The sequence below is a fragment of the Bombina bombina genome, chromosome 6 (assembly GCF_027579735.1).
Source record: "Bombina bombina isolate aBomBom1 chromosome 6, aBomBom1.pri, whole genome shotgun sequence".
Classification (NCBI taxonomy): domain Eukaryota; kingdom Metazoa; phylum Chordata; class Amphibia; order Anura; family Bombinatoridae; genus Bombina; species Bombina bombina.
In genome coordinates, this window is record NC_069504.1 from 835,413,321 (window position 1) to 835,440,395 (window position 27,075).

Sequence of the window (27,075 nt, forward strand, 5' to 3'; positions counted from 1 at the left end):
CTGGTTAATGTTTTTGTTAGAAACAACTTTTGGAAGAAAATCAGGTTTAGTACGTAAAACCACCTTATCTGCATGGAACACCAGATAAGGAGGAGAACACTGCAGAGCAGATAATTCTGAAACTCTTCTAGCAGAAGAAATTGCAACCAAAAACAAAACTTTCCAAGATAATAACTTAATATCAACGGAATGTAAGGGTTCAAACGGAACCCCCTGAAGAACGGAAAGAACTAAGTTGAGACTCCAAGGAGGAGTCAAAGGTTTGTAAACAGGCTTGATTCTAACCAGAGCCTGAACAAAGGCTTGAACATCTGGCACAGCTGCCAGCTTTTTGTGAAGTAACACAGACAAGGCAGAAATCTGTCCCTTCAGGGAACTTGCAGATAATCCTTTTTCCAATCCTTCTTGAAGGAAGGATAGAATCTTAGGAATCTTAACCTTGTCCCAAGGGAATCCTTTAGATTCACACCAACAGATATATTTTTTCCAAATTTTGTGGTAAATCTTTCTAGTTACAGGCTTTCTGGCCTGAACAAGAGTATCGATAACAGAATCTGAGAACCCTCGCTTCGATAAGATCAAGCGTTCAATCTCCAGGCAGTCAGCTGGAGTGAGACCAGGTTCGGATGTTCGAACGGACCTTGAACAAGAAGGTCTCGTCTCAAAGGTAGCTTCCATGGTGGAGCCGATGACATATTCACCAGATCTGCATACCAAGTCCTGCGTGGCCACGCAGGAGCTATCAAGATCACCGACGCCCTTTCCTGATTGATCCTGGCTACCAGCCTGGGGATGAGAGGAAACGGCGGGAATACATAAGCTAGTTTGAAGGTCCAAGGTGCTACTAGTGCATCCACTAGAGCCGCCTTGGGATCCCTGGATCTGGACCCGTAGCAAGGAACTTTGAAGTTCTGACGAGAGGCCATCAGATCCATGTCTGGAATGCCCCACAGTTGAGTGACTTGGGCAAAGATTTCCGGATGGAGTTCCCACTCCCCCGGATGCAATGTCTGACGACTCAGAAAATCCGCTTCCCAATTTTCCACTCCTGGGATGTGGATAGCAGACAGGTGGCAGGAGTGAGACTCCGCCCATAGAATGATTTTGGTCACTTCTTCCATCGCCAGGGAACTCCTTGTTCCCCCCTGATGGTTGATGTACGCAACAGTTGTCATGTTGTCTGATTGAAACCGTATGAACTTGGCCCTCGCTAGCTGAGGCCAAGCCTTGAGAGCATTGAATATCGCTCTCAGTTCCAGAATATTTATCGGTAGAAGAGATTCTTCCCGAGACCAAAGACCCTGAGCTTTCAGGGATCCCCAGACCGCGCCCCAGCCCATCAGACTGGCGTCGGTCGTGACAATGACCCACTCTGGTCTGCGGAAGGTCATCCCTTGTGACAGGTTGTCCAGGGACAGCCACCAACGGAGTGAGTCTCTGGTCCTCTGATTTACTTGTATCCTCGGAGACAAGTTTGTATAGTCCCCATTCCACTGACTGAGCATGCACAGTTGTAATGGTCTTAGATGAATGCGCGCAAAAGGAACTATGTCCATTGCCGCTACCATCAAGCCTATCACTTCCATGCACTGCGCTATGGAAGGAAGAGGAACGGAATGAAGTATCCGACAAGAGTCTAGAAGTTTTGTTTTTCTGGCCTCTGTCAGAAAAATCCTCATTTCTAAAGAGTCTATTATTGTTCCCAAGAAGGGAACCCTTGTTGACGGAGATAGAGAACTCTTTTCCACGTTCACTTTCCATCCGTGAGATCTGAGAAAGGCCAGGACGATGTCCGTGTGAGCCTTTGCTTGAGGAAGGGACGATGCTTGAATCAGAATGTCGTCCAAGTAAGGTACTACAGCAATGCCCCTTGGTCTTAGCACAGCTAGAAGGGACCCTAGTACCTTTGTGAAAATCCTTGGAGCAGTGGCTAATCCGAAAGGAAGCGCCACGAACTGGTAATGCTTGTCCAGGAATGCGAACCTTAGGAACCGATGATGTTCCTTGTGGATAGGAATATGTAGATACGCATCCTTTAAATCCACCGTGGTCATGAATTGACCTTCCTGGATGGAAGGAAGAATTGTTCGAATGGTTTCCATTTTGAACGATGGAACCTTGAGAAACTTGTTTAAGATCTTGAGATCTAAGATTGGTCTGAACGTTCCCTCTTTTTTGGGAACTATGAACAGATTGGAGTAGAACCCCATCCCTTGTTCTCCTAATGGAACAGGATGAATCACTCCCATTTTTAACAGGTCTTCTACACAACGTAAGAATGCCTGTCTTTTTATGTGGTCTGAAGACAACTGAGACCTGTGGAACCTCCCCCTTGGGGGAAGCCCCTTGAATTCCAGAAGATAACCTTGGGAGACTATTTCTAGCGCCCAAGGATCCAGAACATCTCTTGCCCAAGCCTGAGCGAAGAGAGAGAGTCTGCCCCCCACCAGATCCGGTCCCGGATCGGGGGCCAACATTTCATGCTGTCTTGGTAGCAGTGGCAGGTTTTTTGGCCTGCTTTCCCTTGTTCCAGCCTTGCATTGGTCTCCAAGCTGGCTTGGCTTGAGAAGTATTACCCTCTTGCTTAGAGGACGTAGCACTTTGGGCTGGTCCGTTTCTACGAAAGGGACGAAAATTAGGTTTATTTTTGGCCTTGAAAGGCCGATCCTGAGGAAGGGCGTGGCCCTTACCCCCAGTGATATCAGAGATAATCTCTTTCAAGTCAGGGCCAAACAGCGTTTTCCCCTTGAAAGGAATGTTAAGTAGCTTGTTCTTGGAAGACGCATCAGCTGACCAAGATTTCAACCAAAGCGCTCTGCGCGCCACAATAGCAAACCCAGAATTCTTAGCCGCTAACCTAGCCAATTGCAAAGTGGCGCCTAGGGTGAAAGAATTAGCCAATTTGAGAGCATTGATTCTGTCCATAATCTCCTCATAAGGAGGAGAATCACTATCGACCGCCTTTACCAGCTCATCGAACCAGAAACACGCGGCTGTAGCGACAGGGACAATGCATGAAATTGGTTGTAGAAGGTAACCCTGCTGAACAAACATCTTTTTAAGTAAACCTTCTAATTTTTTATCCATAGGATCTTTGAAAGCACAACTATCTTCTATGGGTATAGTGGTGCGTTTGTTTAAAGTGGAAACCGCTCCCTCGACCTTGGGGACTGTCTGCCATAAGTCCTTTCTGGGGTCGACCATGGGAAACAATTTTTTAAATATGGGGGGAGGGACGAAAGGAATACCGGGCCTTTCCCATTCTTTATTTACAATGTCCGCCACCCGCTTGGGTATAGGAAAAGCTTCTGGGAGCCCCGGGACCTCTAGGAACTTGTCCATTTTACATAGTTTCTCTGGGATGACCAACTTGTCACAATCATCCAGAGTGGATAATACCTCCTTAAGCAGAATGCGGAGATGTTCCAACTTAAATTTAAACGTAATCACATCAGGTTCAGCTTGTTGAGAAATGTTCCCTGAATCAGTAATTTCTCCCTCAGACAAAACCTCCCTGGCCCCATCAGACTGGTTTAGGGGCCCTTCAGAACCATTATTATCAGCGTCGTCATGCTCTTCAGTATCTAAAACAGAGCAGTCGCGCTTACGCTGATAAGTGTGCATTTTGGCTAAAATGTTTTTGACAGAATTATCCATTACAGCCGTTAATTGTTGCATAGTAAGGAGTATTGGCGCGCTAGATGTACTAGGGGCCTCCTGAGTGGGCAAGACTCGTGTAGACGAAGGAGGGAATGATGCAGTACCATGCTTACTCCCCTCACTTGAGGAATCATCTTGGGCATCATTGTCATTGTCACATAAATCACATTTAATTAAATGAGAAGGAACTCTGGCTTCCCCACATTCAGAACACAGTCTATCTGGTAGTTCAGACATGTTAAACAGGCATAAACTTGATAACAAAGTACAAAAAACGTTTTAAAATAAAACCGTTACTGTCACTTTAAATTTTAAACTGAACACACTTTATTACTGCAATTGCGAAAAAATATGAAGGAATTGTTCAAAATTCACCAAAATTTCACCACAGTGTCTTAAAGCCTTAAAAGTATTGCACACCAAATTTGGAAGCTTTAACCCTTAAAATAACGGAACCGGAGCCGTTTTTAACTTTAACCCCTTTACAGTCCCTGGTATCTGCTTTGCTGAGACCCAACCAAGCCCAAAGGGGAATACGATACCAAATGACGCCTTCAGAAAGTCTTTTCTATGTATCAGAGCTCCTCACACATGCGACTGCATGTCATGCCTCTCAAAAACAAGTGCGCAACACCGGCGCGAAAATGAGGCTCTGCCTATGATTTGGGAAAGCCCCTAAAGAATAAGGTGTCTAAAACAGTGCCTGCCGATATAATCTTATCAAAATACCCAGATTAAATGATTCCTCAAGGCTAAATATGTGTTAATAATGAATCGATTTAGCCCAGAAAAAGTCTACAGTCTTAATAAGCCCTTGTGAAGCCCTTATTTACTATCTTAATAAACATGGCTTACCGGATCCCATAGGGAAAATGACAGCTTCCAGCATTACATCGTCTTGTTAGAATGTGTCATACCTCAAGCAGCAAGAGACTGCTCACTGTTCCCCCAACTGAAGTTAATTCCTCTCAACAGTCCTGTGTGGAACAGCCATGGATTTTAGTAACGGTTGCTAAAATCATTTTCCTCATACAAACAGAAATCTTCATCTCTTTTCTGTTTCTGAGTAAATAGTACATACCAGCACTATTTTAAAATAACAAACTCTTGATTGAATAATAAAAACTACAGTTAAACACTAAAAAACTCTAAGCCATCTCCGTGGAGATGTTGCCTGTACAACGGCAAAGAGAATGACTGGGGTAGGCGGAGCCTAGGAGGGATCATGTGACCAGCTTTGCTGGGCTCTTTGCCATTTCCTGTTGGGGAAGAGAATATCCCACAAGTAAGGATGACGCCGTGGACCGGACACACCTATGTTGGAGAAAAGACTATACCCCAGGTAAGAAAAAATAACTTCCTAAATATTTTTTTCCCAATTTTGAAACTGATAGTCTGCAAAAGGAAATATACATAAACCTGACTCATGGCAAATATAAGTACAATACATATATTTAGAACTTTACATTAATACCTTAAGTGCCAAACCATTGCTGAGAGTGTCTTTAAGAAATTAAAACATACTTACCGAAAGACACATATCCACATATAGCAGATAGCCAAACCACTACTGAAACAGATATCAGTAGAGGTAATGGAATATGAAAGTATATCGTCGATCTGAAAAGGGAGGTAGGAGATGAATCTCTACGACAGATAACAGAGAACCTATGAAAAGCTTTCCCGCAAGGAAAACTATAGAATCAATAGGCGATACTCTCTTCACATCCATCTGACATTCACTGTACTCTGAGAGGAATCGGGCTTCAAAATGCTGAGAAGCGCATATCACAGAAGAAAATCAAGCACAAACTTACTTCACCACCTCCATAGGAGGCAAAGTTTGTAAAACTGAATTGTGGGTGTGGTGAGGGGTGTATTTATAGGCATTTTGAGGTTTGGGAAACTTTGCCCCTCCTGGTAGGATTGTATATCCCATACGTCACTAGCTCATGGACTCTTGCCAATTACATGAAAGAAATAAACAGCCAATCAGCTTCATCAGTGGTGATGTCACACTTTGCTTTACAGTGATCTCATGAGATTTCACTTAAATCTCACGAGATTTGATAGTAAACTTTATTAAACTGAGTAGGGACATAACATGACTGTGCCTGCACATGCCAGATGCTCTCTCACTTGCAAGTCCTGGGACTAGTATCCTGATTGGCTGCTTATAATGGGATGTGGCTACTGACGAGATTTTGAGGTAAAATAACTTTCTTTTTTACATGACGATATTTTCTAGTCAGCTTTTTACAGTTATGCTGCATCACTTTCAAGTGTTTAAACATTTAGGTATCATGTCCCTTTAATATCCTTTGCTAAATCTTTTGAATGAGAACATTCTGAGGAAGGTTAATTTGAGCATGCACCCTTCTCAGGCACTATATGTAGAACATGGTTACAAACATTGTTTAAAACACTGATGACACACAGAGCTCTCAAGATGCCCGCTTAGTAATGTTTGGATGACACAACTAAAAAAGGCAATCAGGAATGTAAACAAGCACTATTAAGATTACAAATATGATGTTCAAAATTACGGTTAAATCCCATTTTTCAAATTCAGAATAAAGCAGATTATTTTACACCCCTTTGTCTCAGGCAGCGCTCATCACTACAGTGACACAGGAAGCAGACTATCACTGACACCTGCAACACGCTATTACAGTGGATCTACTTCCTGCTCAACAGAGCAACCGGCTTTTTCACAGCTCACAGACTTAACCCAGGAACGTAAGCGCCCCTCTGCTTTTCAGTTTCTCAGATTATTTTACAAAACTTGGTTAAAAGAACCCGTCCAGTCCTTAACTATGGTTACAAAAGTATGGGAAGAGCATGGGAGAAAACTCTGCGCACTGTATGGGGAGCAGAAACAAGGTGTGTTTTTTTAAGCTGTTTCAATTGATTTTGAACTAGCAAGAAGTTCATTTATGTTCATAAGATCCCTAGGGACAGTAAAAATCGCTGACATATGAATTAAAGGGACAGTCAAGTCCAAAAAAACTTTCATGTTTCAAATAAGGCATGTAATTTTAAACAACTTTCCAATTTACTTTTATCACCAATTTTGCTTTGTTCTCTTGGTATTCTTAGTTAAAAGCTAAACCTAGGAAGGCTCATATGATAATTTCTAAGCCCTTGAAGGCCGCCTCTAATCACATGCTTTTGTATTTGCTTTTCACAATAGGGGAGAGCCATATAGATAACATTGTGAGCATGCCTGTGAATTGTGGCAGACACTGCACTAATTGGCTAAAATGAAAGTCAATAGATAATAAATAAAATGTCATGTGATCAGGAGGCTGTCAGAAGATGCTTAGATACAAGGTAATCACAGAGGTAAAACGTATATTAATATAACCATGGTGGCTGTGCAAAACTGGGGAATGGGTAATAAAAGGATTATCTATCTTTTAAAACAACAAAAATTCTGGTGTTGACTGTCCCTTTAAAGCAGTGATTTTTAACATTTTTTTTGCCGTGGCACACTTTTTTACATTAAAAAATCCTGTGGCACACCACCATCCCAAAATTAAAAAAAAAAAAATCACACATTGTAGCCTAATACAGTATATATATATACACACATACATACAAACACACACATACTGTATGTATTGTGCTGTTATGCCATGCCTCCTACAAACTATCCCTGCACTGGGAGTAAAAAACAAACAGTTTAAAAAATATGTCACACTGTTGTCAGTCTGCCGTGGCACACCTGAGGATCTCTCACGGCACACTAGTGTGCCACGGCACACTGGTTGAAAAACACTGCTTTAAAGGGACATGAAACCCACATTTTTTCTTTCATGATTTAAAAAGAGCATTCAATTTTAAACAACTTTCTAATTTACTTCTATTATATAATTTGTTTTATTCTCTTTATATTCTTTGCTGAAAAGCATATCTAGATAGGCTCAGTAGCTGCTGATTGGTTCCTGCACATAGAAGCCTTGTGTGATTGGCTCACCCATGTGGATTGCTTTTTCTTCAACAAAGGATATCTAAAAAATGAAGCAAAATAAATAATAGAAGTAAATTGTAATATTGTTTACATTTGTATTCTCTATCTGAATCATGAAAGAAAATGTTTAGGTTTAGAGTTCCTTTAACTCCCACAGCTCCACTGAAGGACAATAACATTACCCACAAGCATAAAAGCTTTTTCAGCTCAATAACATCTACCGAAAAGAAAAAAGATAATGCATTTTAACACCTTTAGGCCCGGGGCAAGTGTTTTAACATCTGAAACAAAGTTCCAATGTAAATACTTGCTTAAAAAAAGGAAATAATGCGATCACGTGATTACAAGGCCTGGATCAGATCAAGGGGAACTGCCTACGATGCTAGGCATGCAAGCAGAAGGCTGCAGGATGCCTAACACATAGAATGTCCCATGCCGTCCTGTGGGCATAAAAACCCAGCGCTGTTAGGACAGCATAGAACGCCCTAAGGGAGTGAAGAGGTTAAAATGCCATATTTTAATTGCCACAAAATAATAGGTCATCATAAACCAAACACTCGCAATTTACATAATCCAAACACATTTGTGTCATATATTCTTATATTTACGTATATGTGTATAAGACAGAAATATCCCTCAAGACGAACAAGTGTATGGGCAAGAGAGAATGCTAGTTTTATTTTCTTCAAGACACCCTTGGTGCACTTGGAAATTCATGTAAATGTACTTTTTATATGCTTGTAAAATGGGATAGAATACAGCAATCTAAAAATAGAAATACACCCTCAACTGAAGGTTGTAACGTCCACTTGTGACCCGACACCCTGTGTGAGAATCACTGTTTAAGAGCATCACACTTTAATACCATTGTTGTGAGTACATTACATTCTTTATATATGTACGAACTTAAAGGAACACTAAACCCATTTCTTTTTCTTTCATGATTTAGAAAGAGCATGCAATTTTAAACATCTTTCTAATTTACTTCTATTATCTAATTTGCTTCATTATCTTGATATATTTTTCTGAAAAGCATATCTAGATATGCTCAGAAGCAGCTGATTGGTGGCTTCACATAGATGTCTCGTGTGATTGGCTCACCCATGTGGATTGCAATTTCTTAAACAAAGGATATCTAAAAAATGAAGCAAATTAGATAATAGAAGTAAATTGGAATGTTGTTTAAAATTGTATTCTCTACTTGAATCATGAAAGAACATTTTTGGGTTTAGTGTCCCTTTTAAAGGGACAGTGTACCCACATGAAGGGAACAGTTGATTGCATGATTAAGGAATAAATTATAGCGACAGTATTCGCCAATTTTCATATAACTGCATGTGATAGATACTATAAAGAAGAATATGCACAGATAGTGATCTAAAAATACAGTATAAAACCTTTTAAAAATTTACTTAGAAGTTTCCAGTTCAGCACTGTTGAGGTTAGGCTGGGACATCCACTGAAAGGGACTGAGAATGCAGGCTTCTAGCTAGTGTATCACATGTTTCTGTTCACAGAAGCTATGCAGTACTTGGGCTTACCAGGAGTTGTATTTCTTATTTGACTTTTCCTTGACAAGTGCCCAGTAAGTGTTCCAGTATTATGCTGCTTTATACTGCAGTTTGATTATGTAGCAGTTTTTACAAACTTTTCTCTGCATCCATTTTTAAAGTGAATGTAAATTTTCATAAATTAGTGCCCGGTTTTTAAAAATACTATTAAAAACAGGGGCACTTTCATTCATGAAGTTTACATTGCACCATATTTTTACAAATACTTACCTTTTTCTTGTTCAAAGCCGGATTGCCGATCCTCTGCCTGCTTCTCCTGCTGTACTTACACAGCAATGACGAAACAGGCTGGGGGGGAAGCCATGATTGGAGGAAGCCGGTTTCCTCAATGGTGACTTATTTACAACTGCGGACGGAGATTGTCGATCCGGCTTTGCACAAGAGAAAGGTAAGTATTTGTAAAAATACGGTGCAATGTAAACTTTCATTAATGAAAGTGCCACTGTTTTTAATAGTATTTTTAAAAACCGGGTACTAATTCATGAAAGTTTACATTCACTTTAAGCATTTTGTTGCAACTATATATATTTATATATAAGCAAATTCCTAAATGTATTTATTGAGCATTTTATTGCAAAGTTTTATATAATTTTATTCTGAGGCATTATCTTTAGCATGTGTGTAAGCGTAATTTCATAAGCCCCCCTTCAGAGCCAATATTACCATTAGCGACCATCCCTCTATCCATTCCTGTTTTAAAAGGCCATTATAGTGGTAAAAAAAATACATGCTCTAATTATTGGTTTATCCTGCAAAAGGGTTAAACACATAGTTAAAATACTTATCAGAAGCCACAGAGCATTGTTGTTACCAAGCAAAAACTGTCTGTCACTCAATCAACAGTAGTCGCACAGCTACTGTATGTCATGTGACTAATGCTTCTGATTGAATCCACAGCTGTATCTGCGGCTCCTGAGTGGTACTTTAACTATGCATTTAACCCATTTTCAGGGGTTAAGCACATAGCATTGCATGGTCTCTAGTGTTAAAATTGCATGCTCATTTTTTGCATTATAATGGCTCATTTAATGTATAATTATGCCCTTTGAATTGACACCATGCGTATTGGTCACTTTAAGAAAGCGGATTTAGCCTTTGTTTTAATCAGATTCTTTTTAATGTTTGGTGAAAGGTCATATATGTTTCAGCAAATAAATAATATATATTTGTTCATAATGTAATGTTGACCAGCTGATTCAACAATAATAAAATGCTTTTTCTTGTTACTGTTAAATGCATGGCAAGCAGTTAGAAGTCAAACATATAACTAAAGTAAATATTGCCATGTTTTGCTCCCTAATACAGGACAAAAAGTGGGGAAAATACTAGTTGCATGTGCTGTCAGACTAGACCAGGAAGCAAACACATTTTTATTCATGCTGTACTGATGATCTACTATACATTGGGAAGGAGATATTACATCACCACAAACAGTTGGTTCTTAAAGGGACATGAAACCCAAAACTTTTCTTTCATGATTCAGCTAGAGAACACAGTTTTAAACAACTTTCTAAGTTACTTCTATTATCAATTTTGCTTCATTCTCTTGGTATTCTTTATTTAGGGAGCAGCAATGCACTACTGGGAGTTAGCTGAACACACCTGTAAGCCAGTCACAAGTGTTATATGTGTGCAGCCACCAGACTGCTCTCAGTTCCTGAGTCTTCTTAGGTAATCTTTTCAACAAAGGATACCAAAAGAACAAAGCAAATTTGATAATAGAGATAATTTTAAACAACTTTCCAATGTACTTCTATCTGAATCGTGAAAGAAAGAAAAATGGGTTTCATGTCCCTTTAATAACAATAATTTGGGCCTCAGATTTAATGTTGTGTTCGTAAATATGTCAACTTTTTAGCTGTGACTATCAAGGGTTATAGCAGCTCATAAATCATTGTACACAATTACTGAAAACCTACTGCAGCTGTGCTATACATTCATATGGGAATGGCCGTTTGCAGATTTTTTTTTTCCTTTTTTCAGGCAGTGTATTTTACTACTTAGTACAAGGCTCGACAAAGTCAGATGCTAGGAAGCCACTGGCGCCTTAAAATGCTTGCTAAGACAACTAAGGGTGCCCTCTACCCCCACCCCCCACAAAAGCCGCTATCAGCCACACCTAATAATTTGTATGGTAAGGTTGAATCCTTTCTAAGACTTGCAGCTATGAAATACAAATCCAACTTTTTATTGTGCTATATAATGTATGTTTGTGCAATACACAAACAAAACCCTTTATCCAAAATGCTTGGGACTGGAAAAAGTTTGGATTTCAGAATATTTGCATCTGTAAAACGTGATCGCTTAACCCCTTAACAAACTCGACATACCATGTACATAGCTGGTCGTTAAGGGCTTATCTGCTAATATGGCAGGTCTTGCCGTGAACGGCAGCCCACACTATTAGACCCTCCCCTCCTACAGGCTTCTTAAATAGTGCAGTCTCATCACTGGCAGCAAGACCTAACTATTAAGAAAACAATCCCCACAGAAATTAAAAGGGACAGTCAACACCAGAATTTTTGTAGTTTTAAAAGATAGATAATCCCTTTATTACCCATTCCCCAGTTTTGCATAACCAACACAGTTATAATAATACACGTTTTACCTCTGTTATTACCTTGTATCTAAGGCTCTGGAGACTGCCCCCTTATTTCAGTTCTTTTGACAGACAAGCATTTTAGCCAATCAGTGCTCACTCCTCGTTAAATTCACGTGCATGAGCTCAATGTTATCCATATGAAACACATTAACTTGAATGTCCCTTTAAGGTCGTTAAGGGGTAAAAGAGGGGATGGGGCCATGTGTAAACAACAATATTATATGTCATTTATGCAATAATACAGTCGATACATGCAACCATAAGGTAGTTTCCTTCTATTGACAATGAGAGTCCACCAGAACATTCATAACCTATGGGAAATACTATCCCTGACCACCAGGAAAAGACACACCAAACAAGACTATAAATATCCCTCCCACTTCCCCTCCAGTTGTTCTTTGACTTATATCATCTGTAAAGAAAGATAAAGTTAAACATGGATTGGATTAGTGAGTCGGGGATAATATATCCATATAAATCTCATTTGAGTATTGGTATATATCATGCTGGTCGACGCTGGGTTTCCCATGCCTCTTTCCAGACTAACCTAAATCCCTTGTCTGATAATGCGGTGTGTTTCACACTGAATTACAGACTTATGATAGACAAGATGCCACGAAAAAGGAGAAAACTTACCTAATAAAGAGGTAGTATAGGTCTTGTCCCTGCGCCAGGATGAGTGTTCGGTGCAAATTCCTATCCCCTTTGAGAGGAATTAATTGCCGAAAATGAACCGGAGCTCCAGCCATAGTCAAGGGCTGAGGGGGCCACGCTTCTACACGTTATCAAGCAGGACAGTGACAAGCATTTCATATTCTCTGTCACTGGGTGTAATAAAAACTGCAGGCTATGTATAGATATAGGCCGCAGTGGAGGGCGACTACTCTCTTTCCCGCCCTAGGCAGTGCTTTCGTGCCATTTCCGCTTCAGATCCACTGCGTAGTAGTCCTGTGGGAGAGCGGTAGCAACACGGCTCGGCTGGACCAGAGTTGGTAAAACGCCCTAAACAAGGCTTACAAAGGGTGCTTGGGACCTAAATATCCCGCTGACAATGAATGACTCTGTGCTTCTAGAGGGTCTGAAGGAATCTTCCTCTGTGACTTACATTGACAATAATAAATGCATGCTTTGCAAATTAACCACTGTGAACCCTCCGGCATAGCTCAGGTCAGACCGCAGAGGAACCCCCACATGCCCAGTTTCTAGCAGGCCCTACTACAGCTTCTCAGGCCTCGGCTGATGCGGCGACCCCTGTACAGCAGCCCATGAACTTGACTTCTTTTTCCCCAAGAGTGTGAAGCAGAGAGCAGCTCAGCTCCTGCTACATCATACACAGTGTTTGCTTAATTGGAGTATGAGCTCTTAATTATACAGGACACAAATTAGTCGCCTAAGAAGCATTTAAAGGACCAGTCAACACAGTAGATTTGCATAATCAACAAATGCAAGATAAAAAGACAATGCAATAGCACTTAGTCTGAACTTTAACTGAGTAGTAGATTTTTTTTCTAACAATTTTACAAGTTTTTTCTATTTCCACTCCCCCTGTACCATGTGACAGCCATCAGCCAATCACAAATGCATACACGCTTATTTTGTGAATTCTTGCACATGCTCAGTACGAGCTGGTCACTCAAAAAAGTCTAAATATAAAAAGACTGTGCACATTTTGTTAATGGAAGTAAATTGGAAAGTTGTTTAACCCCTTAACGACCAAGGACGTACGCTACACGTCCTAAAAAAAAATACAGTTAATGACCGAGGACGTGTGGCGTACGTCCTTGGTCTGGAAAGCAGCTGGAAGCGATCCTGCTCGCTTCCAGCTGCTTTCCGGTTATTGCAGTGATGCCTCGATATGGAGGCATCCTGCAATAACCCCCCTTGGCCATCCGATGCAGAGAGAGCCACTCTGTGGCCCTCTCTGCACCGGACATCGATGGCCGGTATCGTTGGTGGGTGGGAGCTTACGTGGGAGGCGGGTGGGCGGCCATCGATGCTCTGTGTGGAGTGGAGGGGGGCGGGAGCTACGGGGGCGCGCACGGGAGCGCGCGCGTGCACGGGGGGTGGTGGGCTGCGCGTGCACGGGGCGGGAGCGGGTGGGAACCGCTACTCTACAGAAAAAAAAAAGTTAAAAGTTAAAAACACTAATACAATAAAATGTAATCTAAGGGACCTGGTTGGGGTTGGTCTTGGTGGGGGGGGAAAGCTACACTACAGAAAAGGGCATTTTTTTAAAAAAAAGGCACATTTTGTTACAAAACTGGGTACTGGCAGACAGCTGCCAGTACCCAAGATGGCGCCCATTATTGCAGAGGGGAAGGGTTAGAGAGCTGTTTGGTGGGGGATCAGTGAGGTTGGGGTCTAAGGAGGGAACCTACACATCAGCATATGTAAATATGCTTTTTTTTTTTTTTTTTAAAAAAAAGGGCCAAATACCTTTTATTTTAGTACTGGCAGAGTTTCTGCCAGTACTTAAGATGGCGGGGACAATTGTGGGGTGGGGGAGGGAAGAGAGCTGTTTGGGAGGGATCAGGGGGTCTGATGTTTCAGGTGGGAGGCTGAGCTCTACACTAAAGCTAAAATTAACCCTGCAAGCTCCCTACAAGCTACATAATTAACCCCTTCACTGCTAGCCATAATACACGTGTGATGCGCAGCGGCATTTAGAGGCCTTCTAATTACCAAAAAGCAATGCCAAAGCCATATATGTCTGCTATTTCTGAACAAAGGGGATCCCAGAGAAGCATTTACAACCATTTGTGCCATAATTGCACAAGCTGTTTGTAAATAATTTCAGTGAGAAACCTAAAATTGAGAAAAAATTAACGTTTTCTTTAATTTGATCGCATTTGGCGGTGAAATGGTGGCATGAAATATACCAAAATTGGCCTAGATCAATATTTGGGGTTGTCTACTACACTACACTAAAGCTAAAACTACCCCAAAAAGCTCCCTACATGCTCCCTAATTAACCCCTTCACTGCTGGCCATAATACACGTGTGGTGCGCAGTGGCATTTAGCAGCCTTCTAATTACCAAAAAGCAACACCAAAGCCATATATGTCTGCTATTTCTGAACAAAGGGGATCCCAGAGAAGAATTTACAACCATTTATGCCATAATTGCACAAGCTGTTTGTAAATAATTTAAGTTAGAAACCAAAAGTTTGTGAAAAAATTTGTGAAAAGTGAACGATTTTTTGTATTTGATTGCATTTGGCGGTGAAATGGTGGCATGAAATATACCAAAATGGGCCTAGATCAATACTTTGGGTTGTCTACTAAAAAAAAATATATACATGTGAATGGATATTCAGAGATTCCTGAAAGATATCAGTGTTCTAATGTAACTATCGCTAATTTTGAAAAGAAATGGTTTGGAAATAGCAAAGTGCTACGTGTATTTATGGCCCTATAGTTTATAAAAAAAGCAAAGAACATGTAAACATTGGGTATTTCTAAAATCAGGACAAAATTTAGAAACTATTTAGCATGGGTGTTTTTGGTGGTTGTAGATGTGTAACAGATTTTGGGGGTCAAAGTTAGAAAAAGTGTGTTTTTTTCCATTTTTTCCTCATATTTTATAATTTTTTTTATAGTAAATTATAAGATATGATGAAAATAATGGTATCTTTAGAAAGTCCATTTAATTGCGAGAAAAACGGTATATAATATGTGTGGGTACAGTAAATGAGTAAGAGGAAAATTACAGCTAAACACAAACACCTCAAAATGTAAAAATAGCCTTGGTCCCAAACGGACAGAAAATGGAAAAGTGCTGTGGTCATTAAGGGGTTAAAATTGCATGCTCTATTTGAATAATGAAAGTTTAATTTTGACTTGAGTGTCCCTTTAAACGAATTATGTCCATAGACCTCCAAATAATAGTTTTGTTAACAAAAAGGAAGTTTCTATGCTTTTTTAAAAAAAAAAAAAATGTATGCAGATTGTTTGCAGTGTAGTGATGAATTGCAGATAATGTGCCATGCAAGTACAATAAAATGGTTTATTTACCCCTTAAATCCACTGTAAATTAATTGTTCTAACCTTTCCAAACAGTGGCTTTTGCCTGTTATGCATAACTCTTGCAATGTACACAACTGATTGTTTAGGCAAATTACCAGGTTTGTTGTGAAGCAATAATAGTGAGACAAGCACCATCTGATGTATATACAAAAGATAAGGAAGTAAAATGGTGCAAGGCTATCCCTGGTGTGAGCATAAAACAAACAAATAAAAAAATCCAACAATCTCAAACAACAATTTAAAACCACAAAAAAATTAAAACAGTTTGAGCAAGTAACGTATTGGTAATATGCCAATAGAGATATAGTAATAAAAAGTACAAGAATGTTTAACTGGATTTTTTTTCCCTCATGTATCTGTCATATTTTGTCTGGTCTTTTACAAGTATTGTATCACTGTTTTACACTGTGGAATATGCTGGCACTTTATAAAGTATAATAATACATTTTATCAGATGTTATGCAATCAGGATTATTTATTTTGTGGGGAGTTGGGGTCACAAAAAAAGCAAAAGCAGGGAATCATTTATGAAAGTTTGTCTACTGGTTCCAAAATGATAGTGTGATGTCCCTTTAATCAGTAATTATGCTGTCCAGGCATGCACAGTTCACCATAGAAATACATGAAGTTGCGCATCTCCTGCAAAGAACTCCATTTATTATCCCGTGGCGCCCCTGTCCACCCGGCTTCTCCTCTGGAAGGCAGCAATCCGCTGACCGCATTTACCATTGCACACAAGCGCTCCTGTGCAACCCCGCCCCAGTCAATCTCCCCAGTAGAAGGAGAACAGGGCAGGGAAGTGATGACTGCTGCTTGATAAATCCTGAATGCAGGTTCGATTGTGCGAACCTGCAGTCAAAGGGGGTGAAGAGTCCGATAAATCGAGCCCAAAGTTCAGTGGGCAGTGTCATCAATAATTGTGTTTATAAGGATAAAAAAAATAATCTTGAAACTTGGCTGTTCAGAATAATTTAAAAGGACGCTGAACACAATTTTCAGAATTAAAGGGACATGACACCCACATTTTTTATTTTATGATTTAGAAAGAGAATGCAACGTTAAACATCTTTCTAATTTACTTATATTATCTAATTTGTTTTATTCTCTTGATATTCTTTGATGAAAAGCATATCTAGATATGCTCACTAGCTGCTGATTGGTTACTGCACATAGAAGCATCATGTGATTGGCTCACCATGTGCATTGCTTTTTCTTCAAATAAGGATATTTAAAAAATGAAGCAAAATAAATTATGGAAGTAAATTGGAATGTTGTTTAAAATTCTATTCTTTATCTGAATCATGAAAGAAAGATTTTGGGTTTAGTGGCCCTTTAATTTGTATAAAAAGGGTAAATTAATGAAAATATATTGGAAATGTATTTTACTACACAAAAATAAATGATTTTAGATTGAAATCTCAAGGTGTTTACACATTTTATTTGTAATAAGCAAGATTAAAGGGAAACAGTAATGCAAACACTACATTTTTATGGTATTTTATTTTTGCATTGCTGACCCTAGTATGTTTAAAGCACTGGAAACGTGATTAAACACAGGTATCTAGAGCAGTGTTTCTCAACTCCAGTCCTTAAAGGGACAGTATACACTCATTTTCATATAACTGCATGTAATAGACACTACTATAAAGACTAAGATGCACAGATACTGATATAAAAATCCAGTATAAAACTGTTTAAAAACTTACTTAGAAGCTGTCAGTTTGGCTCTGTTGAAAAGGTAGCTGGAAAGCCCACTGCAAGTGACAAATAAGACACTCCCCCCCGCTCCCCCTTCTTTTGCATATGAAAAGACCCTTTACACAAACAGGAGCAAGCTGGAGAAGGTAGCTGACTGTATTCACATAAAACTTTGGGGCTTGGTTAGGAGTCTGAAAATCAGAGCAATGTTATTTAAAAATAAGCAAAACTATACATTTATTTTAAAAAAAAAACTTTATGGGCTATATAAATAGATCATCTACAAAACATTTATGCAAAGAAAAAATGAGTGTATAATGTCCCTTTAAGTACCTCTAAAAGGACAGATTTTTATGATATCTTAAAGAGACGGTCAACTTGAAAAGTGTTATTGTTTAAAAAGATAGATAATACATGTATTACCCATTCCCTAGTTTTGCATAACCAACACTGTTATATTAATATACTTTTACCTCTATGATTACCTGTATCTAAGCATCTGGTTAGATGCACTGAGACTGCCCCTTATCTCAGTACATTTTAAAAATCTTGCATTTTAGCGTATTAGTGCTGGTTCCTGCATAAATCCACGGAAGTGAGCACAATGTAATTCATATGTCACACTTGAACTAGCACTGTCTGGCTGTAAAAGCTAATAAAAAGCACTGAGATAAGAGGTGGCATTCAGGGGCTTAGAAACAGGCAGAGGTTTAGAGTTTATAAAGCATATTAATATAACAAATGTTGGTTGTGCAAAGCTAGGTAAATGTGTAGTAAACGTGTTATCTTTTTATACAATAAAAAAAAATAAAAAAATAGGTAGACTGTTCCTTTAAAGGAACACTGAACCCAATTTTTTTCTTACGTGGTTCAGATAGAGCATGCCATTTTAAGCAACTTTCTAACATACTCCTATTATCAAATTTTCTTCATTCTCTTGATATCTTTATTTAAAAAGCAAGAATGTAACAACCTGGGTTGTTCTTGCTGATGGGTGGATAAATTCACCCACCAATAAACAAGTGCTGTCCAGGGTTGTAAACCCAAAAAAATAGCGTAGATGCCTTCATTTTCAAATAAAGATAGCAAGAGAACAAAGAAAAATTGATATTAGGAGTAAATTAGAAAGTTGCTTAAAATTGCATGCTCTATCTGAATCCCGAAATATTTTTTTTGGGTTCAGTGTCCCTTTAACTAGAGCATGGGTTATATAATCAGCTGATCAGTAACCATGGTTACTAACCTGCTCTCACCCATCAGCTGATTATTTCATCTGCACTCAAGTTGAGATATCATAAAATCATGGCCTGTTTAGGAAGCTTAAGGACTGAAGTTGATAAACACTGATCTGTAGTCAACAATTAAAAAATGGCAAGCTCTAACAAAATAGAGCATATAATGTTTGCGTTAGAATGTCCCTTTAAATTAAATTGATGTTGACGCTAACAAGAATGGAATTGTTAGAGACAGATTAGGAAAATATCCACAGCTCTATTGGTGAACACTGACATGCCTCGCCCAGTATATATATATCAAAATAACAAGGAGTATTGCATTGAGCAATGATACTTTTAAAAAAAAATAAAAATTATTGGACTAACTATACATTTATAAGTTGACAAACTTTCGGAAGAGTTCCGAAAGTACATTACAAAAAATTCTGATAATGTTTTAAGAATCCAGAGTCCACATTTAGTCCAGAATTAAACAAGTTAAAGTGCATTATCATTTTCATTTAAAAGGTTTTTCTTTCCATGTTGTTTTTTAAATTGCCTCTGAGAATTTTGATTTTGAGGTTTTGATTTTGAGGTTTTGAATGGAGTGGTCAGGTTGGGTGAAATGGTGACCAACAGGAGTGCAGTATTTTGTTTCACATTGGTTATTGATTGAGTGTCTGTGTAAGTTCATCCGAAGGTGCAGTTTTTGGCTATACCATTAAAGGGGCATATTCATGTATATCTGCAAATGTGGTATACATGATACATTGCATGCAGGTGAAGTGGGATGCTATATTGGAGAAACAAGCCCAAAACTGCACCTTCGGATGAACTTACACAGACACTCAACCAAAAACCACTGTGAAACAAAATACTGCACCCCTGTTGGTCACCATTTCACCCAACCTGACCACTCCATTCAAAACCTCAAAATCAAAATTCTCAGAGGCAACTTCAAAAACACCATGGAAAGAAAAACCTTTGAAATGAAAATGATAATGCACTTCAACTTGCTAAATTCTGGACTAAATGTGGACTCTGGTTTCTTAACACATTATCAGAATGTTTTGTAATGTACTTTCATTTAGTCAATTACATTGTATATTCCACATTCTTTATAAATAGGTACACAGGTAAGCCTATGTCCACACTTTTGTCTTTTTTTAACTTTTGTATTCCCCCTGTATATTCAATTTCACATCTTTATAGATATTGATTCAATGTTGATATATAACTTTATGTATAGCTATATATTTCCCCTGTCTGTTCTCCTACACTGGACACTGTCTGCCTGTTACCTAAGCCCCCCTCATGATTTTTACGACACCTCCTCCTCTCCCTGCACTTTCTGTCTTCTTAGTTATTCTGTGTTTTAAGATATAATCTGTAAATTCCATTGAATTGGTCAGTATTGCTTCAGACTTGATAAAGGAATGAACTCTTCCGAAAGCTTGTCAACTTATAAATGTATAGTTAGTCCAATAAAAAAAAAGTATCATTGCTCAATGCAATACTCTTGTTATTTTGATATCTAAATCTCTGGACTAACACGACTACTCCAATCAACGTATGTATATGTGTATGTATATATATATATATATATATATATATATAACGTTTGATTCAAGAAATAAATATCAATTTAAAAGAAAAAAAAAACAATTTATGTAAGAACTTCAAGAGTCCATGAGCTAGTGACGTATGGGATATACATTCCTACCAGGAGGGGGCAAAGTTTCCCAAACCTCAAAATGCCTATAAATACACCTCCCACTACACACATACCTCAGTTTTAACGTATAGCCAAATAGTGAGGTGTAAAAAGGAGTAAAAAAAGCATACAAAAAAAAAAAGAGGAACTTGAAAAAAATAAGGTGCTTTTATACCAAAAAAAATCATAACCACCAAAAAAAGGGTGGGTCTCATGGACTCTTGCCACTATGAAAGAAATTAATTTATCCGGTAAGTTCTTACATAAATTATGTTTTCTTTCATGTAAGTGGCAAGAGTCCATGAGCTAGTGACGTATGGGATATAATACCCAAGATGTGGAAATCCACAGAGTCACTAGAGAGGTAGGGATAAAATAAAAACAGCTATTTCCGCTGAAAAATTAAATCAAAATAATAATTAAGTTTTCGTTAAATTTCAAAAAACTCAAATCATAGGCAAAAGAATCAAACTGAGACAGCTGCCTGAAGAACTTTTCTACCAAAGACTGCTTCTGAAGAAGCAAATACATCCAAGTGGTAAAATTTTGTAAATGTATGCAAAGACCAAGTTGCTGCTTTGCAAATCTGACCAACTGAAGCTCCATTCTTGAAAGTCCAAGAAGTGGCAACTGATCTAGTAGAATGAGCTGTAATTCTCTGAGGCGGAGACTGCCCCGCCTCCAAATAAGCCATGTGAATCAAAAGTTTCAACCAAGACGCCAAAGAAATGGCAGAGGCTTTCTGACCTTTCCTGGAACCAGAGAAAATAACAAATAAACTAGAAGTCTTTCTGTAATCCTTAGTAGCCTCAACATAGTATTTCAAAGCTCTTACCACATCCAAAGAATGAGATCTCTCAAGAGAATTCTTAGGATTAGGACACAAAGAAGGAACAACAATTTCCCTACTAATGTTGTTAGAATTCACAACCTTAGGCAAAAATTTAAACGAAGTCCGTAAAACCGCTTTATCTTTATGGAATATCAGATAAGAGAGAGCCGACAACTCGGAAACTCTTCTAGCAGAAGAGATAGCCAAAAGAAATAACACTTTCGAGTTTCGAAGAAAGTAGTTTAATATTCAAAGAATGCATAGGCTCAAAAGGAGGAGCCTGCAAAATCCTTAAAACCAAATTAAGACTCCAAGGAGGAGAAATAGACTTAATTACAGGTTTGATACGAACCAAAGCCTGAACAAAACAGTGAATATCAGGAAGTTTAGCAATCTTTCTATGAAATAAGACAGAAAGAGAAGAGATTTTTCCCTTCAAAGTATTTGCAGACAAACCCTTATCCAAACCATCCTAAAGAAACTGTAAAATCAGAGGAATTTTAAAAGAATGCCAAGAAAAATTATGAGAGGAGCACCATGAAATATAGGTTTTTCAAACCTGATAATAAATCTTCCTCGAAACAGACTTACGAGCCTGTAACATAATATTAGTCACTGAGTCAGAGAAACCTCTATGACTAAGAACTAAGTGTTCAATTTCCATACCTTCAAATTTAGAGATTTGAGATCCTTATGGAAAAAACGGCCCTTGAGACAGAAGGCCTGGCGTTAAAGGAAGTGGCCAAGGCTGGCAACTGGAAATCCGGACAGGATCTGCACACCAGAACCTGTAAGGCCATGCTGGTGCTATCAGAAACACATGAGATTGTTCCATTATGATCTTGGAGATCACCCTTGGAAGAAGAACTAGAGGAGGAAAAATGCAAGCAGGTTGGTAAAACCAAGGAACTGATAAGCATCCACAATCTCTGCCTGAGGCTCCTTGGACCTGGAAAGATATCTGGGAAGTTTCTTGTTCAAACGAGAGGCCATCAGATCTTTTTCTGGAAGACCCCAGATCTGTACAATCTGATGAAACATCTGGATTGAGAGACCACTCTCCCGGATGCAAAGTCTGACGACTGAGATAATCCGCTTCCCAATTGTCTACACCAGGAATATGAATCGCAGAAATTAGACAAGAGTTGGACTCCGCCCAAGAAAGTATCCGAGATATTTCTTTCATTGGTAGAGGGCTGTGAGTCCCTCCTTGATGATTGACATATGCCACTGTCGTGATATTGTCTGTCTGAAAACGAATGAAAAGTTCTCTCTTTAACAGAGGCCAAGCCTGAAGAGCTCTGAAGATAGCACAGAGTTCTAAAATATTGATTGGTAACATCACCTCTTGAGGTTTCCAAACCTATTGTGCTGTCAGAGAGGAGGTCTCATTTTGAAACCTATTCGATACCCTTGAGACACAATATTCTAAATCCACTGATTCTGGCCAAATTTCCTGAAATAATTTCAATCTGCCCCCCACCAGCTGAACTGGATTGAGGGCTGTACCTTTATGCAGTCTTGGGGGCTGGATTTGTTTTTTATAAGGCGTGGTCTTATTCCAATTTGAAGATGGTCTCCAATTGGAACCAGAGGCCTTAGGGGAAGGAGTGTTTTTTTTGTTCTTTATTCTGATGAAAGAAACGAAAACTATTAGGAGTCTTAAATTTACCCTTAGACTTTTTATCTTGAGGTAAAAAAAAACTCCATTCCCCCCAGTGATAGTGGAAATAATAGAATCCAATTGAGAACAAAATAAATTCTTACCCTGGAAAGATAAAGATTGTAATCTAGATTTAGACACCATGTCAGCATTCCAAGAGTTAAGCAATAAAGCTCTTCTGGCTAAAATAGCTAAAGACATAGATTTAACATCGATCTTAATAATTCCAAATATAGCATCACCAATGAAACGATTAGCATGTTGAAGCAAAAGAATAATGCTAGACAAGTCAGTATCTTCTACCTGACGAGCTAAACTGTCCAACCAAGAAGTTGAAGTAGCAGCCACATCAGCCAAAGAAATGGCAGGTCTAAGAATATAACCAGAATGTAAATAAGCTTTTCTTAGATAAGATTCAATCTTTCTATCTAAAGGATCCTTAAAAGAAGTACTATCTTCCTTAGGAATAGTAGTAAATTTGGCAAGAGTGGAAATAGCCCCATCAACTTTAGGGACTTTTTCCCAAAACTCTTAATTAGCCACAGGTAAAGGATATGACTTCTTAAACCTAGGAGGAGGATAAAAGGAAGAACCAGGCTTAGACCATTCCTTAGTAATCATATCAGAAACAGCATCTGGAATAGAAAAAACACCTCAGGAGCAACCTTAGGAGGTTTAAAAACAGAATTTAAACGTTTACTGTCTTTGTTATCAAGAGGACTAGACTCTTCAATACCCAAAGTAACCAAAACTTCTTTCAACAAAGAATGAATATAATTAATCTTAAACAGATAGAAAGATTTATCAATTTCAGGATCTGATTCAGGATCCTCTGAACCAGAGAAATCCTCATCAGCAGAGGATATTTCAGTATGCTGTCCGTTAATACAAAGTTCATCAGAATTAGGAGAAGATTTTAAAGACCTTTTATGTTTATTTGAAGGTGGAATAGCAGATATAGCCTTATATATAGCTGCAGCAATATAATTCTTTACATCTGCAGGAATATCAGGTACATTAGACGTTGAAGGAACAACGGACAATTTATTAGTACTAATAGAAACATAATCAGCATGCAAAAGCTTATTATGACAGATGCCACATAATTGTGCTGAAGAAATAACATCAGTTAATTTACAACAGACACATGTAGCTTTGGTAGAACTGTGTTCAGTAAGCATGGTTTCTACAGCAACATCAGATGCAGGATCAGACTGAGACATCTTGCAAAATGTAAAAAGAAAAAAATAACAATTAAACAAAATATCCAATTTCCTCATATAGCAGTTTCAGGAATGGGAAAAATGCTTATGCCAAAGTAAGATGCAAAAAAATAAGCATCATAGCTCTTAAAAATATGAAGAAAACCAGAAGCATTAAAGAAAGAGGGGAAATATACAAAAACTTTTTGGCGCCAAGTATGACGCATGACGCAAAAGGAAGTAAAAAAAAATTTGGCGCCAAAGCTAACATCAGGAAATGTAGCAACTCGTGTCATAAAAAGAGCAACTTTGCGTCAAAATAACTCACATCAACAAAGATGCAGGAAATGACGAGACTTGAGCCACCCTAGACAAAATTCCGCAGCAAAAAAAATGCCCCAAAAAGGACGCCATAATAAATGGCATTTTGCATCCTTGCGAGCCTAGTTTGCCCACGAAAATTTAGGGAAAAAAAGTCAAATTGAAAAAAATGGAACCCCAGATAAGAAAAAAATAAAATAATCTTCCCAAACATAAATTCCATACTGAAACTGATAGTCTGCATAAAAGGGAAATATACATAGACCTGACTCATGGCAAATATAAGCAAACACATATATTTAAAACTTTTCAATATAATATAAAGCGCCAAACATAGCTGAGAGTGTCTTAAAAAATTATACATACTTACCAGAAGACACCCATCCACATATAGCAGACAGCCAAACTAGTACTGAAAAATATCAGCAGAGGTAATGGTATAGGAGTATAACGTCGATCTGAAAAGGGAGGCAGGGGATGAATCCCTGCGACCGATTACAGAGAACCTTTGAATAGATTTCCCATGGGTGAAACCATAAAATCAATAGGCAATACTCCCTTCACATCCCTCTGACAAACACTGTACTCTGAGAGGAATTGGGCTTCAGAATGCTTAGAAGCGCCTATCACAGAAGAAATCAAGCACAACTTACTTTACCACCTCCATAGGAGGCAAAGTTTGTAAAACTGAGGTATGTGTGTGGTGGGAGGTGTATAGGCATTTTGAGGTTTGGGAAACTTTGCCCCCTCCTGGTAGGAATGTATATCCCATACTTCACTAGCTTGCCACTTACATGAAAGAAATAGTAGTTTTGTAAGCTATACCCTTCTACCCAAAATCTCCAATAACAGACATAAAAATACAGGCACCCATAACTAACCATCAATCATCGTACTTGAACACAACATGCATGATTACCTGTTCCACGCCCTCTACCTCGGGGATGTAGAACTGTAGCATATTTTGTATTCCGCTTTTTAAAGTGATGATGGAACTTGGGCAGTTAGTACAGGAGCCCTGAAGTTTTAACTGGACAATACCATCCTGAAAGCCTCTGAATAGGACATCTCCACCATCTTCCTGAACAGTCGGTCTGTTAAAAAAAAAGAAAACAAAACAATATATATATATATTTAACTACTAAGGGCTAGATTATGAGTGGAATGTTAACAGTTGAGTGAGCGATATCTGGTTTATCGCGGCTGTCCGCATCGGAAGGAGCGCTTGTAGTACAAGTTGAAAGTAAATGTGAACACGTGAGCCTAATCGCGATTTACGCTATAATGATTACCGCAACCTCAGAGCTGTGGTTAACTGTTTTGCGGGGGGGGGGGGGGGGAAGATGTCACAAACCACATCAAGAATACATTTTAAAGTACAGTTACACTCATAACACTATCAAAAATATTTTAAAAAACATAGTGCACAAAAAAGTTATAAGGGTATGGTGTCTCAGGTGTTAGAAAAAAAAAAAAGGCAGGCAAAGGGCTTTAACATAGAGATACATACATATACAGTACATGTCTAAATATGTATATGTTTATATCTGTGTTTATATGCATTTATTTGTGCATTTATTTACAGACATATATACACATATATATATATTTACACACATATAAACATATATAAGTGCATTGGAGGCCTTGCAGTTAAGTAGCTGAAAACATGTAAAATCATATTTATGCAATATTCATAGTTAATAAAGTGTTATACTATGTATTTAATGTAAATATTAAACATTCCAATGTTCTGCACATAGGGGATTATATATATATATATATATATATACACACATATACATATACACACACACACTGTATATACAAATACACACACATTATATATATATATATATATATATATATATATATATATATATATATATATATATATATATATATATATATATACACACACACACACACATACATATATATATATACATACACACACACACATATACATATATACATATACACACACACACACTGTCAAGAAAAAAAGGCACTCTCTGGTTTTGAAAAACAAATAGTATATTTACTAGCGTGATGTTTCGAGGTATTCCCCCCTTCCTCAGAAAAAATTATAATAGGAGTAAATTAGAAAGTTGCCTAAAATTGCATGCTCTATCTGAATAACGAAAGTTGAATTGTGACTAGACTTTCCCTTTAACAAATCTGAATAACGAGCAGACTGAACCTTGACATTAGGCCTACCCATGTTCCGCTCCCTCTTACAAATACACAAGATCATCAAGGAAGAGCCAGACCATGTTGGGGGACAATTTCAAAAGGACACTTTTGCTGCTGCTCAGATGGAAGAAAACTACTCATGGTCATTTTTTTATATTTTAAAGGGCCACTGTAAGTAAATATTTTCTATGCCTGTTACTAACTAACTACCCCAAATACGCTTTTTATCAATAGCATTTCATTAACATATCTCTACCGTATATCAGAAATCTTGTCTGCAAATTTGTTTTCGAAACCCACTCCGTGGGTATCCTTTGCTCTGTACCAATCCGTTTACAATACCTAGGTTCCAAAATGGCGCTTTAAACACAAAGTTATTGGTTTAAGTATTTTGAACATGTAGT

The 27,075-nt window shown here is 38.3% G+C and overlaps 1 protein-coding gene across 1 annotated transcript in view; it reads right to left on the reverse strand.

The window, feature by feature from the left end:
* Positions 1-27,075, reverse strand: part of NFU1 (NFU1 iron-sulfur cluster scaffold) — a 132,764-nt gene that overhangs the window by 23,875 nt on the left and 81,814 nt on the right. Inside the window, exon 7 of the mRNA XM_053718211.1 lies at positions 25,395-25,569. Within this exon, the coding sequence (XP_053574186.1) occupies positions 25,395-25,569 (175 nt within the window). The remainder of the gene's footprint in view (positions 1-25,394; positions 25,570-27,075) is intronic.